The sequence below is a fragment of the Odocoileus virginianus genome, chromosome 11 (genome assembly GCF_023699985.2).
Source record: "Odocoileus virginianus isolate 20LAN1187 ecotype Illinois chromosome 11, Ovbor_1.2, whole genome shotgun sequence".
Lineage (NCBI taxonomy): Eukaryota > Metazoa > Chordata > Mammalia > Artiodactyla > Cervidae > Odocoileus > Odocoileus virginianus.
Genome location: NC_069684.1, coordinates 183,028 through 198,664, shown reverse-complemented (window position 1 = coordinate 198,664; position 15,637 = coordinate 183,028). Strand labels below are relative to the sequence as shown.

The following is a 15,637-nucleotide window of genomic DNA, read 5'->3' as shown; positions in this document are numbered from 1 at the left end:
ACACACACACACACCACACACACACACACCACACACACACACACCACACACACACACACACACCACACACACACACACACACACACACACACACACACACACACACACCACACACACATACCACACACACCACACACACACCACACACACATACCACACACACCACACACACACCACACACCACACACACACACCACACACACACCACACACCACACACACCACACACACACACACACACCACACACACACACACACACCACACACCACACACACCACACACACACACCACACCACACACACACACCACACACACACACACACCACACACACACACCACACACCACACACACAGCTGAGCACCCCGACCCAGTTGTCAGGGGCCAGGGCAGTGAATAGGAGTACCTGGCTGTCATATTGATTGTCACTGTTCTTGTGAGCAAGGGCGAGAGGGGGTGCACGGGGCAAGGCGGCCACCCTGGGCAGTGGGGAAGGCAGCCTCAGGGCTCTGACCTCAGGAGCAGCACACTTTCACCTCCTCCACTCCACACGGCCACGCCCTGCGTCCCCCAGTGATCCCAGCTGGAATGGATGGCACCGTCTATGCGGGACATTGGTTGAAAGTTGAACCAGAGAAAAGAAAACCCATGCCTGACCCTCGAGAGACTGCTAACTAACTCTCACCCTGACCTCACCCTCAGGCCTGGGCTCTTTTCTGTGGTGAGAGAAGGGTAAGGGCAGAGAAGAGGGAAGCAGGTGGGCAGGGCCAGAGCACGCAGAGCAGACCGAGGCTGTCTCTGCCGTGTCCGTCCTGTGTGTCTGGGGCGGCTGCCCAGGCTGTGGGGAAGGGACACCTTCCAAGGAGGCAGGGGAAAACACTGCCGCTTCATTCCCTGGAGGAGCAGGAGGGGCCTGGGGATGGGGAGCCTGAGACCTGCGGCTTCTGTGATGGGCTGGCACTGTGCAGAGGCAGGCTGTGGGGCGTGGGGAAGTCTCCGTGGAAACAGGGTGTCTGTGACCCCTGGGGGCAAATGCATATCCTCGCCGCACGGCCCAGCACCGCTCGGGAGGGGTACCCACCGGTCCCAGGCTTCCCTTTGAACCACAACCCTCCTGTAACCCTAACACAGGCCTGAAATGGTCTGAGAGGTGGGACAGGAAGATCCCTGCTGAGGCGTCAGGACACTTTTCTGTTTAAAACACAATGGTGTCCTGAGCAGAGGAAAATGTCTGTTTAGGTCGCACGGAGATGTTCAGAGGAAAAGACATCTTTGGAAAATGTCAGATTCTACATCTGCCAGGGGGCCCAAAGGGTAGATAATGTAAAATCTGGAACCATGGAGTCAGAGACACATTTCCCCAAAAACAATCAGTGCGAAGGCACTCCGGGAGGAGACGCAGGCCCCAGAGTCGTAGGGACGCGGCTCACAGGCGGGGAGAGGACCAATCCCAGGACAGGCCTGACCGCCTTGAGAATCAAGTCCAGAAGCACATGAGGGGCCGTGTGGGCCATGCTGGGGCGCCCCCAGGGGCAGGGTCCCCATGGGAGACTTGCTGGGGGCTCACAGCTGGTGGGTAATCTGAGCCTCTTCCGTCGCTGGAAAGTTCTTGCTAACTTGTAGACACCGTGACGTGGACTTATCACTTTGGAGCCGCACCAAGTAAATGTAATTCATCGCACACATGACAGCCCTTCACATTCCTCAGAGCAGCCCTCGCGCCTGCCTCGGCCACCCTTCTCCAGGGCAAACTGCTTCCTTGCCAGTAACCACCCTTCAGGGCCTCTGTGGGTCCCTCACCGCCCTGGCAGGCTTCCTCTCAGTGTGCTTTCCTCGCACCAATGCCCTTTTAGACTGTGGAGTCTGTAACTGAGTGCAGTACCCTGCAGAAGCCTGGGCATGAGTGAGAGGGGCGTACCCGTCCCGGCCCAGCTGTCTGTTACATGCAACAGGGAAGCCCAAGACTTTTCAGTGGTCAAGCCACACTTTTGGCTTCGCGTGAACATAAACTCTCCTCTCCCACCCCAGCTGCTCCCACCTGGGGGACCCAGCATCCAGGGAGCTCCTCCACCCAAACTGTGGGTGAGCTCGTCCTGGAATCAGCCCAGAGGAAAACCCCAGGAAGTCTGCTTCGTCAGGGAAAGTACTTCATTTACATTCAAGCGTCTTGAAACTGTGCCATACTTGGTAATTAGAATGCTGCTTATTTAAAGGTGGCCGTTTCAGACTAGAGGTATATGTTTTTGTTAAGGAAGGACAGATAACGGAAGCACATCTCTGAGCTCCACTTGCAGTGTCTGAAGAGAGCTGGCAGCTTGGCTTGTTGACTGTGCTGGGGTGAAGGGCGGCCCAGCCCCCGCTGATGGTGCCGATGTCAGAAGCTGGTCCCCCTGGGGATGCACACGGGCCACGTGGGGGCTGCCGGGGGTCCGTGGGGATTTCACGACCATGAAGGGAGGGCCTCGCTCAGTGGTGGCTGGCCCAGGTGAGTCAGGTGAGACTGTAGCTGACTGCCTCAGCTGCATGACACCCTGACACCTGTCCTTGAAGAAGTGAGCATGCTGGGGGCACCTCCTCCAGGCCTGTGTCTCGTGGCGTGCCCAGAGTTGGGTGTGGGCACCCCTTAGGGTCCCACCCCCGGCCCTGCACTCCCCTCACCTTCTGTTCTCTCCACCGGCGCCTCCCCTCCGTGACCCCCCGAGTCCGGGCTCCATCCCCCCGCTATCCCCCAGCAGCTTACCTGTACCGGAAGGGGGCCACAGTGGCTGTGACGGGCTGGCCGTGCGGGTGGGGTGAGCCGAAGCTGACGGCCCCTGGGCCCGGGCGTGGGCTCCGCACGGGGCTGCAGGCCGGGGAGGGAGGCCCCGAAGCCGCCCGAGGTTTAGGTTCCAGAGGCCTGGGTGTCCCGTGACTTGTGCCAGGAATATCTCTCTGATCTTTCCCTGGGTAGCTGGAGGGCTTTCGCACTTCGGGAGTGCCTGGTATCTGAGTGTCTCCGTGAGAGCTGGCCCGGGAGGGGCTCCTGCCGCGGGTCTGGCGGGTCACAGTCCCTTCCTGGGCCCCCCTCTTCTGCCCTGGGGTGCCCTGTGTCTCTCCAGCTCGTCTCGACCTGGCCCGGCTGGCCAGGGTGGCCTTGGGGGCCACGTGGGGGCTGCTCCAAGGAGAGCCGGTGGGAGCCCCCACCCCCACAGACAGCTCCCTCGGCGCCCCCGCGGCCTTGGGGGAGCCTCTCCCCCGGGGGGCCTTAGGGGACGATCCCCTGGAAGGGCCACTGGCCTTGCCCAGTCTTGGGGAGACCGCCCGCTGGGGGCTCAGAGCCAGGCCGGCCTGGCGCGGCCGCAGCTGGGGCGATGATGCTGGGGTCTGGGTCCTGCTCTGCGAGGCAGCGCGGGGCACGGGGATGGCGGAGGCGTGCTGGGGGCGGCCCGCGGCGCTCAGGCTGGCTGTACCGTCCATGGCTGGCGGGCCTGTGGCAGGGCTACTGACCTGCGGAGAGAGGACGGGATACTGTGAGGCCCTGTCCTAGGGGCACTGGCGCCCCTCGGTCGCGTCCTGGCAGACCACCTGGCTCAGGGAAGATCCTCTGCCTCTTGCAAATGCAGGAGAAAGTGCCCACGCACTGAAACATGCTGTGTGAACAGGCGGTTTAAGCTTGTCCCGGGGCCTGGCCACAGATGGGGGCAGGCCCCCGTCTTCAGTCTCTTCTCGCACTGAGTCCAGAATGCTCTGCCCCCGCAGAAATGACTCCCTCCCCCGGCTGGCTTCTGCTGTGGCCTCTTTGCCGGACGTCTACCTTCCCCCGGATATGGCCCTGGGGCATCAGCTACAGATCCCACCAGCCTGACGGCAGGCAGCGCCTCGTGGTCACAGCTCTCCTGCACCTGTCCTGGCCAGGCTCCTGGCGCCCAGCTCGCACCCCCCTGGCATCACTGCCCTCTCTCCCGGCTCCTTCCTGCTGTGCCCACCCATGCGTCCCTGGAGATGTGGGCACCCAGCCCACAGCCTTCCTCTCTAGCCCCCTCTCTAGCCCCCTTGCCACCTCTGCCCCAGGCAACCGTTCCTCCGGCCCCTCCTCTGGCCTCAGAGACAAGGGTCCCACCCTGAAATAAAGGCGGAGCCCTCTAGGCAGCCTCTGCCACCAGCACCTGTCCTTCTCTCTTGGACCCCAATCTGTGAGTCACCCCCCTCTCTCCCATATCCTCCCCAGCATGCTAACAAATTAATTGACCAATTAAATTACTTTCATTTCAAAGGAAGTTTGAAGTCGGCTACAAAGACACACAGTCAACTCCAGAGGAAAGAGCTCAGTGTAAAGACGACTCATGCAACAATTAGCAGAGCACAGGCATGGATGCTCCCGTAACTGTCGTGGGAGAAGCCCTTACAGCATCGTGCCGGAGACAGGGATCCTGAAGGAGGGTGCTGAGAGGTTGGAGTGCGTAGAAAAAGTCCCTGGAGGACAGGAAAGCCCTTTCCCTAGGATCAGGCCGCCAGTAAACTGCAAACACACTCGCCACACAGGTGAGGGACCAGGAGTCCCCACCTTCCCTCCAGGGGGCTCTACCAAATGGATCAAGAGCAAACACCCCCTAGGAGCAGCGGCCTAAGGATCAAACAAGAAATTCATAAAGTGATACGGTTGGCCAGAACACAACAAAAACAAAGGGCTTCATGAGACTTAAGGAGATGCAAATTAAATCAGTTAATATCGGTTGCTGTCAAGTTTATTGTCTCCTGAAAACTGTGATTTCCAGTCATGGTACGAGTGCACGCCCTGGCACACGGCCGTGGGAACGGCCCCAGACACAGACGTGTGTCCTGGGGATGATCACAGATGTGGCCTGGGTGGCTGAACTTGGCCTCGGGCACAGGGCTGAGCCACACGCTGACGGCAGAGGCAACAGGCCGACCACCACCGAGCAGGGCTCCAGGCCGCCGAGTATCGCAGCCACGGCTCAGACTTCGGCGTCTGCAGGCTCAGCCCCGCACAGGCAGGCGCAGCGTCACGTGACCCTGTGCGTTCCTCCTGCAGCCCCGGGGGCACAGTCCCGCGGCGCCCCAACTTCCCCTTGGCCTCCAGACCTGGCTTCGGGCTCAGGCAAACTAGGCGGGGCGTTCAACTGAGTCTGGCCCCGGCGGAGAAGGCCGTGCCCCACTCAGCATGGGGAGGACAGGAAGGACGAGCCCCCACAGTGCCATCACTTTCAGGCATAGGCCAACCCTGGGGGCTGGAGGAGGCTGGGACTCAGTGGGGGCGCCCGGGGCCCTACGCCCGCCCGGCTGGCTCCTGGCTCAGAGCCGGGCCCGACTGACCCTGAGCAGTGGCGCCCCTCAGCCTGTCCGCATCTCCACCCCGAGAACCCGGTGCCGCCAGGTCCGTGGGAATCCCTTTAGCCTGAGAACTGCAGCCTGGTCTTCTTTCTGGTCCCGTGGCACCAAGTCCTCACAGAGGAAGAACAGGGCCGGCTCTGGTCCTCCTGGGTCACAGGAGCCAGGTCAGTATCCGGGCAGTCACAGCGAGTGGTCCCGTTGGTGCCAACAGCACCTCGCAGGCCCGGCCTGGCCCCAGGTCGGCTCCCAAGGCTGCACTGCTTGGACCTGCCTCCTGGGGCAGTGCTGCCCCTGCTCCCCAGAGAGGGCTCCCTGCCCCCTAGAGAGGGCTCCCCGCCGGCTCGGCCCTGGGCGAGCTCGGATCCAGACACGCGGACGCAGGCTGGCCGCGCCCCCTCCATCTGTCTGGCCAGGAGCTCCCCCAGGCTCCAACGCCCACCCTCCCTGCTCAGAGTTCAGAGGATGTCTGTCCCCACTGGGGGGCTGCTTCCCTGGCCTCTGAGAGAGAGGCCCACCGAGCACAGGCACCCACAGCTGAGGGTGTGTGTGTGTCGGAGGCGCACGTCTCACTGACCCAATCCCCACAGACCGCTCTACTGCCAGGACCGCCGGCTCCTTTTCAACCAATTGACCAAAAGAAATGACTTCGTCCCGGTGAAAATCCATGACTTAAAACTGTCCCACAAATCCGGGGGGCGGAGGCACTGAGCCGGCGGGGGGACCCATGGACTGCCCCACTCAGCACGCAGCCCCGCGCCGAGACCCCTTGGGGAGGCTCCCAGCAGCGGCAGCTCCCCCTCCATAACGCAGATGGGTGTCTGGAGCATGATTCATGAGGCTGCGGGTGCCAGGCCCTGGGAGGTGCCCACGACAGCCCTGCTGCACCCCATCCCTCCTCTCTCCCGCGTCACGCCCCCCGAGTCAGTCAATCACCAGAGGCCTGGCTTCCAGACGGGCCAGGCAGCAGATGGAGAGGAGCCTGGGGGAGGGGAGCCCAAGGCCCCCCACCTGCCCCGGCACCCCGAACTGGAGCCGTGTAGGCCCGTGCCCACCCATGCCTCGAGCCGCCCACCCCTGCTGCGAGCCGGCCCACCACGGTCTGGCGGTTCAGACCTACCACCCTCCCCCTCCCCGTCTGCTCTCAGCCCCAGTCCCAGGGTTGCCTATCCAGCCAGGCGGATGCAGGCGACATTACCCAACATGCCCACTTACTTCTTCCAGGCCCCGAGGTCCAGGGCCACTGGGCGGGGGCCAGGCGGGGTCTGGGGGCTCCCGGCCTCTCTGAAAGCCCACTACTGGAGACCCTGCCCCTGCAGTGTGGGCTGGTACCTGGTCTGAGCACCAGACACACAGAGGCCTTTGGAGGGGCGGGATACAAACCCACCATGGAGACACCCTGTGATGTGCTGTCAGGCCACCTGCCAAGGCATGCGGCCTTGGGCTGGTTACCCAAGCAGAGACCTCGAGGGGAGGGTGAGGGCAGGTGTGGGGTGTTGGTGGCGGCCCAGGGTCAGCCCTGTGCCCAGATTCCAGTGCCGTTCACGCACGGGCATCAGCAGCGCCATCTGGGAGTTGGGGTGAAGTCAGGCTCGGGGAGTCAGGCTCCATGCCGCTGTCCTCCAGAGCAGCGGGGCGGGGGGGACCGGCCACTGGTGCAGGGCGCATCCCAGGCCCCCTCTGGGCCACGCTGACCACGCTCCAGTCACTCCTGCTGATGACGCCCCCACGTTGGGACCACCTGCCTTCCAGCAGCAGCACATCTGTGCGGGAGTCACACACAGAGGAGGGGCTGGCCTGGCTGTCGCTGGAGGTGTGGGTTTCAGGCTGCATGAGAGGTTCCCCTCCCCCGCGGTCCCCCCCACCCGGTCTCAAAGGATGGCCCCAGAGCCGTGAGGTTCCCAGAGCTCGGCGCCCCAGGGCCCAGGGTCCACCAGGCCCAGCAGGCTGGCCGGCGAACTTGCAGGAGACCTGCGTTGGTGGGAGCGGGGGGAACCCCTCTTAGTCTCTCACTACTCGGGGGCAGACCCTGGAGCAGTCGCCACCACCCTGCCCAGGCCCAGGGCCCCCACCACTGTCCACTCCTCCTGGCACAGGGGCTCCAGGCAGGGCCCCCCAAGATGGCTAGCTCAGAAACTGGACTGGGGCTGCCCAACCGGCAGAGCAGAGGCTCCCAGGCCAGCCGAGGCCACGGACGGAGAGCGGACGGGTGCACTTTTGCACTCTCAGATCAGAAACCCACAGCCACACAGATCACCACTCACCCCAGACGACAGCTTGGACTTTCAATAACTGTTTTGGAGTGTTGTTTAGGGTCTGGTTCTGCTATTTATAAACTGTATGGCTTTGGGAAAGTCACTTAAACTCTCCAAACTTTGGTTGTTTCATCTGAAAAATGAGGGGGGGACGGACATAACTGAGCTGCTCTAAACATGAAATGAGATAATGTGTGTCTTAGCACATCCTGCCTCCTTTCACAGCATATCATAGACGAGGTGGGGTGTGGCTTATAAACAACAGAACTTTATTCCTCATGCTTCTGGAGGCTGGAAGTTCAAGGTCAAGGAGCCAGCAGATTCGGCATCTGGTGGGGCCCTGTATTCTCAGTATGTCCTCATGTGGAAGGTGGGGTGAGGGGGGCTCTCGGGGGGGCTCTTTCCAGGGACACTGATCCCATTCATGACCTAACCACGTACCAAGGACCCCAGCTCTTCCCACCATTACCTTTAGGCTAGATTTCAACATAAGATCTTGGGGACATAAGCATTTAGTCTAAAGCAAGAGTGAAAAACACTTCATGTGGTAGCCCGAGGGAAGTGCTTTTAAAAGGTTAGTTCTTATAATGAAAGTAACATGCTCATTAGAAAAAACTTGGAAAAACCGACAAAAATATAAAGAAGAAAAAGTCTGTCCCCTACAGGCATTTTGTTGTTCAGTCACTCAGTCCTGTCCGACCCTTTGCAACCCCGTGGACTGCAGCACGCCAGGCTTTCCTGTCCTTTACTGCCTCTATATGCCTTACTAGCTGACACTGGCCTTTTTATATGTCTTGGTTTCTTCCAGGCTTCTTACAATTCACGCTTATACCCATAGACATCGTAGAATTGTGATGATACTATACATACATTTTACATCTTTTCACTTCCTATGTAGTAAACATTTTTTACTTTTCATTTAAAAACCTTCAGATGTTTTCCATAAACATTGTTGTGAATCACTGATAAACTTCTGTGACTGCATTGGACAAAACTGGCTCATCACCCCAGTGTCCCTAACCATTTGGAGGTTTCCGGTTTCCTACCATTTTGTGTACCACTCTGATGAACACCCAGGCCAGCTCTGCTGGGGCCTCGGATGACGGCTCTGGCTGCACTTCTGGAAAGGGGATTACCAGGTCTAGGGGGGGGTTCGTAGGAGAACTCTGTTACACACTGCAGACGCTGTTCTGAAAGCCACATCCAGCCTGGCTCCCCAGTCTGACTCTCAGCACCCTTCCCCCAGGTCCCGGTGCAGCCGTGGGGGTGGGGGTGGGGGTGGGTGCAGCCTCTGTGGGGGGCCTGGAACTTCAACCATGGTCAGGTAGTCAGGCTGAGCAAGGGGGCAGAGCTGGAGGCAGAAACGTGGGGGGCGCAGACCCCTGCCAGCAGTCTGCTCTGCCTGCCCCCGAACACAGGGAAGAAGGCACGCTGCTGGGCCTCGGGGGGTTAGGGTCTGAGGCTGGGAGGGCCTTCCTCCCTTGGGGAGCACCAGCGACGGGCCCGTCTGGTCCGCTGGGGGGGGGGGTGCGGAGAGCGCCGAGGGCGGGCCCATGGGCGGCACTGCAGGCCTGCTCTCCCCAGGGTCTGTCCGCTGCTCCTCAGCGCCCTGGCCTGCCCAGGCCCCCCTTTCTTTTCAGTCCCTCCCCTTTCTGAGGCTGCCCCCCGACTTGTCATCCAGGTGGTTTTCGAGCCGAGCCCCATGGTAACCCTGTCAGGCCCTTGGACGGGCAGGTGGAAAAGCCAGGGCGAGCTCCAGCCGGGGACCTAGGCTCCTCATGTCCTCCTCCCTCCTCTCCCTCACTGCCTCCCCACATCCTCCCCACACCCCTCCCTCCCTCGAGCAGCGAAATCCGCTGCCTTCTGCTCTGCCCACAGAAATGTGCTCATGGGCCCTGCCTCACTCCACCTAAACGAATGCCCGTGACTCTCCTCCTGGGACCTTGAGGGAACGTCCCCGAGGAGACCCTCCAGCCGCACATGCTGACATCGGCCTCGTGACTGTCTCCTAGGTTCTGGCCCAGACTATTTGTGACCTCTCTGGGGGCCCTGAGAGCAAGCAAGTGACCGCTGTGTGGATGTCCCAGAACACAAGGTCTCACCGCCTCCTCCAACCACCACCTAACTTCTTTTTCTCTCCCTTTTGGCAATACTGGTTGTCATGGTGATTCTAACGCAATGTAGGAAGCTTGTTACTTGGCAACGAGATGCTGGAGGTACAGGATTGGCTGCTGAGGTCTGAAGGAGCAGCAAGGATGCTGAGGGAAGGTGGGGGGTGGTGAGAAACCCGGGGGGAGCACCGAGCATGGGGAGGGGAGCAGACGGAGGACCAGGTGATGAGGAGGAGGGAACGTGGAGCATCCTGGGCTGGGCCCCCCTGTGTGCTTGCTCTGATGCCCTCAGTGAAAGCAAGACAAACAAACACACAGCGATGTATTTTCATAGCTGTATTTACACTCTGGCAGGATGGATGGGGATTTCAACAAAGAGAAGGTCCTAAATATCAGAGCAGGGAAATGCTTCAGGAAGGCCCTGTGGTGCAGCAGAAAGGGCAGGGCTTGCGGTCGAAAACTTGGATGTGAAGCTCAACCCCACCCCTTCCTCTGCGTGTGACGCCATCAAAAGACTGAAGCCTCGGAGCTTCAGTTTCCTCATCTGTGAAACGGGAAGAGCGCCCTGACCTCCAGGGCCGGCTAGATGAGCACTGACCAGCGGGAGTGGGCGCGTGGGCAGTGCTCTCTCATGTGGCTTCTGAAGGGGTTTTTTATGACCAACCGCGCTCCTCGTTATCTTAATCACTAGCATCATGACCAGAACTGAAAGCGCGTGACGTGGAGAGGAAAGCCCAGCTCACTCCCATCCAGACTCACGGGCCTATTGTCTGAGCCCCGGGCTCTCTAGGGGCCAGCTGTCCAGGCCTGAAATGGTCTGTCCCTTGGGGCGTCATCAGGAGGAACAGATCCCAGCGGGCTTATGAGACGCTGTGCCCGTCCTGAGCGCCCACTGGTGCCCAGATGCCCTAAAAGCCAGGGCAGCACTCCTGATTCCATGCCCAGGTCTGCCCTCGGGGGTGGAGACCACGGCCGCAGAGTTTCAGTCGTCCTTCCAGATAAGACGGCTCGGGGGTGCTGGCACCCTCCCTAGCACCCAGGTCACACATGGCCCCAGAGTGGTGAGAGTGGGTGAGTGCAGGCAACCAGCAGACAAGGCAAGCGGCGAGTTCCCGAGCGGTGACCGCATCCTCTGCCGGCCCCGGGAGCACGGACCCTGCTGCCCCGGCATGGGCACCGCGAGACGGCAGGGCAGGTGGGACTCCCTCTCAGACAGGACTCTCAGGACGCGCTGAGGCCACCCCAAGGCACAGAAGAGGCGCTCAAGGGGGCGGGCCACCTGGGCATGGAGCCTCGGCGAATGACTCCTGTGGGCCCATAAAAGTTCTAGAGATTCCAGGTGTGGGCCTGAGCCCCCTGCTGCCCTCTGCTCCTCCTGGTCCCTCCCGTCCTCAGAGAGCAACGTGACGGCTGAGGACAGACCGGCTCACCAGCTCCGTGTCGAGCCAGCCAGAGGCGGCAGATGGTGACTCAGGCAGACGCTGCTTCATTCAGCGCCTCTCCGTCTGCAGCTCGCCAGTCCCCGGCACTCTGAAGCCCTCTGTGGTTTCCAGGCTGACTTCTCACCACGGCCGGCATCAGGGCCCGCTTTGAGGGTCCTGCTTCCGCTGGGCCTAGGCTAGGCTTGCCCCCTAGGTGGGGGCCGGGCCAGGGGGCAGCGCCTGCTGAGGGGTGAAGGGCTCGGGAGACCTGGCCACGGGCCCACACCTGAGGGCTCTAAGCAATTTCATGGGAAAAGATGATTCAGAAAAGGGCTAACTGCAGCATGGAGAATGCAGAGCAACCTTGGGTCTGACAGTGTCCTGTCATTTTTCTCCTGTGCTGAGAGGAAACATGGAGAAAGGGGGTCCCTGGGGCAAGAAGAGACGCAGGGAGTGGCCCTCTCAGAGCCTTCCCTCCGGTGGGGAGGGGAGGGGGGCGAGAGCCCCAGATGGGCGGGGGGGCACTTGGTACCCGAGCTGGGAGGGGCTCTGTCGTCCAGAGTGGGGGTCCCGCTGCAGCTGCTGTGAGTGGGTGGGAAGGGGTGTGGGCCTCCCCCACTTCAGCTTCAAGTTGATCTGTTTGAAGTCTTGGCTCTCCACATAGGATTTTTTTTTATCAACAATGCGTTTCCAGCTTCACTCCCTGGGGCTAGGTGGGGTCAGTGACCACTGGGGCTTCAGTCAGTCTGCCGAGGACAGGGATCGGGGAGGGGGCCCCTGGGGGCCTGAGAGCTCAGCAAGAGAAAAAAGCAGGCTTGGAACTCACTTCTGCAGAGGCCCTGGGTGGGGTGGACCTCCTGTGAGGTGGGGGAAACGATCCTCCAGAGCCAGACTTGAGGTCAGGACCATGGGAGCTGGAGGGTGGTCATCTCAGGATAAACCTGCTCCAAAGGCCCTGCCCTGAGTGGGATCTCTGCTCCCCCACCAGGAAGGAGGCGTTGGACTCTGAAGCGTGCTAAGCCTCACTATTCTTGAATTTCCTGACTCATCTTTGTTCATTTTTTGTCCCTCCCTCCATCGTTTACAAAACAAAGTTCATATTTTGAAGTAGTTTCAGATTTACAGAGAAGCTGCAGAGATACGACAAAGTCCCCATGCCCCCTGGTCTAGCTGCCCTTGTGCTGAAGTCGCGTATAACCAGGTACCTCATGAAAAGGGAAGAACTTGACATCGGATCATTACCGCTCAGTGAACTAGACTCTACGCAGAGTTCACCAGTCTTTCCACCCATGTCTTTTTCTGTGTTCCAGGTGCCCTACTGCACTTAGCTTCCCTTAGCTTTTAAAATTTAAATTTCCCTTTGCAAATCCCAGTCTGTCTGCACCATGCTCCAGGGGACGAAGAGAAGGCATTTGGGCCTCTGTCACTTGATTCTGAGCAGGTCATGGGCTGCAGGAGGAGCAAAGTACATGCAGCAGTATTTACAACAGCCAAGTCAGGGAAGCAGCTTGGCGATCCACTGATAGAGGGACAGATAAATGAGAGATGGCACACACATACAATGGAATATTACTCAGCCATAAAAGAATGAAATGATGCCATTTGCAGAGACATGGACGGATGCAGAGACCATCATATAGAGTGAAGGAAGTCAGAAACAGAAAAGCAAGCATCTTAGATTAATGCATGTGTGTGGGATCTAAAAAATGGTACAGATGAACCTATACGCAAAGCAGAAATAGAGAGACAGACATAGAGAACAAACACCAAGTGGGGAAAGAGGGGGTGGGATGATGAACTGGGAGCCTGGGATTGACATATGTATATATTATCGATACTATGCATAAAATAGATAGGCTTCCCAGTGGCACAGTGGTAAAGAACCCACCTGCCAATGCAGGAGATGCAGGAGATGTAGGTTCGATCCGTGGGTCAGGAAGATCCCCTGGGGAAGGAAATGGCAACCCGCTCCAGCATTCTTGCTTGGAGAATTCCAGGCACAGAGGACCCTGGTGGGCTACAGTCCACAGGGTCACAGAAAGTCGGACACGACTGAGCACGCACGCATAGATGCATAAAATAGGTAACTGCTGAGACCTGCTGTGAGCATAGGGAGCTCTGCTCAGGGCCTTGTGCTGACAAAGAGGGGTTTGTACAGCAGAACCAACACAACACTGCCAAGCAACTAAAATCCAGTAATAATAAAAAGGAACAAGGAATGGTCTCTCCCCTGGAGCTTTCCTCTTTGGAAACAGGTCATTCAGCGTTGCTAAGGCTTTTAGAGGTGACTGTGGGGTCTCAGTCCCCAAGAGCTATGGGAAGAGCGGACCACAGTCACAGAGGAGTGGCCCCGGTCCAGACCAGACGCTTCCCCCCCAAGGCACACAGGATGGCTGGAGCCGCCCCCTTGGTCCGGAGCCCAGGGTTGGCCTGAGAGCAAACTCAGCCTGTCTCTGAGCACAGAAGGTTTGCCCACCAGCAGCACCAAGAGGGAGCAGAGAGGGGCCTGCATCTCTGCAGAATTGTTTCCAAATAGTGTTACTGTTTCCCTCTCAAGGTCTCCCTGGAGATGACTGTGGTGCTGAGAATGCACTAAATCTCTCTCCTTGTTTATGACACACACGCCCCCTCCTCCCTCTGTCCCTCAGCCTGGTCTCTTTCCGAGCAGTTACACAAGTGGCCCTGAGTAGGAGTCAGAGCCCGGCCAGGGAGCTTGCCCGAGGCCCCACCTCACAGGAGGGCGCCGCGTTCTGACAGACGTGGGTTTGGGGAGAGAAGGCCCCAGCAGCTCGCTTTGATCTCTGTGGCCCAAGAGGGGCTGCAAGGAGGGAGCCGGCCCACAAGTGGCGGGTGAACGAGGGCCTTGTCCCAGCGTGCAGGTCGAGGGGGGCTGGCGCACGGACTCTGCATACACAGCCTCTGTTTTCCGCTCCCACTGAACACGGCCTCGGGAAAGGAGCCCCCTTCCTGCCAGAGGGACTGGGCTGGACGTGAAGATGAGGTGACGGTCCAGGGGACACTGTGCGTGGGACCCAAGAGCACTGTGACCTCATTTTCCCGGAAGCCCCCCAGGGAAGCCCACTCCTGGAGGCCCCCAGGCAGGTGGAGGCTGCCGACAGGCACAGAGATCCCCGCATTCTCCTTGTGGTTGAGGGGGCCACCGAAGCCCCAACCCCAAGAGCGGTGCAGACACCCTTCTCAGGGGCGCAGCCCACTGCTTCTGACGCTCCACGTGACGACAGCCACCAGTCCGAGGGAGACCATGGGCACGACCACCTCTGGGGCTCCACCGGCCCCAGGATGAGCCCCAGAGAGACCCACACCTCCTGTGTCCCGGAGCTGGGGGAATGCATGGAGCCAGCCTCCTGACGGCAGGTGCCCACCCTCACCCGTGGCCTTTGCTTCCACCACCCCAACACTCGGCGAACTTGGGATTTGGGTCCTGGGTCACAGAACTGCAGCCAGCCCCCCAATTCCAGGCCACAGATGTCCAGTCAGATCCGTGGTTCCTGCGGGCATTTCTTGACTCCACACCCCTGTGCCAGGGCCTCCATTCAGGCCCCTTGTTTATCAGAAGGATGGAGGCCTTCTCCCCCGCCTCTCTGCTGACCCACTCACCATTCCCTCACTGAGGTCAGAGGACCTGGCTGAACCACGGTCTGACCGTGACCCTCTTGTGCAATTAAACCAAGCCCCTGGGGGCCACAAGAGCCCCTGACTCACTCCCCGTGCCTGCTGGCGGCGCCTCCAGCCTGTCCCTGTTGCACTGCATCCTGTCTTCCTCCAGCTGATGTCTCCACACCCTCCTGTTCAGCCCGGGCATCGAACCATCCAGGAGCCCCCGGGTCCCCCGGCAGCGTCCCACAACTGGCTCTCAGTCCCCGTGGCTCCTGGACTCGGCTCCAGCGCTGCTCTCCTGGAGAGGGCGGCCCCGTCCCGCTCTGTGCTCTGGTACCCGCTGTGCACGGTGCCAGGTGCTGGTGGAGCAGAGACGGCCGGTGCTCGTGGGCTGGGCCCTGCTCCTTGTCCAGGCCAGGCGGTGGGGGTCTCCCAGGCCCAGGAAGCCGGGTCAGGGGGGAACGCCGCCCCTCCCTGGGTGGGGGAGCCGTGAGACGGAGGAAATAAGAGGCAGCTGGGGAGGACGCAGGCCAGGAAGCGTCCCCACGGCGCAGGGAGCAGGTGGGACGCAGGCGCAGCTTCCCAAGCTGGGGAGGGGAGGGCCCTGCGGGAAGGGGTCTCAGTATGATCCCCTTGGGCTCAACCGAAGGCCCCTGGGGCACGCTGGTGAGAGGCTGTGGTCTTCATGGAGGCTTACCCGGAAGCTCCAGGCTAAGGACTGGGGGTGAGCGTTGGGGGGGGGGGGAAGGTGGGCCTGGGCCGTGGGGCTGACCCTGGGGGTCTGGGCAGCAGGCAGGCTGTGGGGGTCTGCACTGCCTCCTCACCATCCCTTCCTCACCCTTCCTCTCATCACAGGCCCCTTCCCCAGGGGGCACTGCCTTCAATCCCACCCACAGCCTGGGAATG

The 15,637-nt window shown here is 60.3% G+C and overlaps 1 protein-coding gene across 1 annotated transcript in view; it reads right to left on the bottom strand.

Moving 5' to 3' along the window:
* LOC139037558 (uncharacterized protein ENSP00000471857-like) overlaps positions 1-15,637 on the bottom strand; it is a 59,749-nt gene that overhangs the window by 1,289 nt on the left and 42,823 nt on the right. Inside the window, exons 2-3 of the mRNA XM_070474637.1 lie at positions 2,739-3,484; positions 405-477 (exon numbers count right to left, since the gene is read on the bottom strand). Coding sequence (XP_070330738.1) covers positions 405-477; positions 2,739-3,454 — 789 coding nt within the window. The 5' untranslated portion in view covers positions 3,455-3,484. The remainder of the gene's footprint in view (positions 1-404; positions 478-2,738; positions 3,485-15,637) is intronic.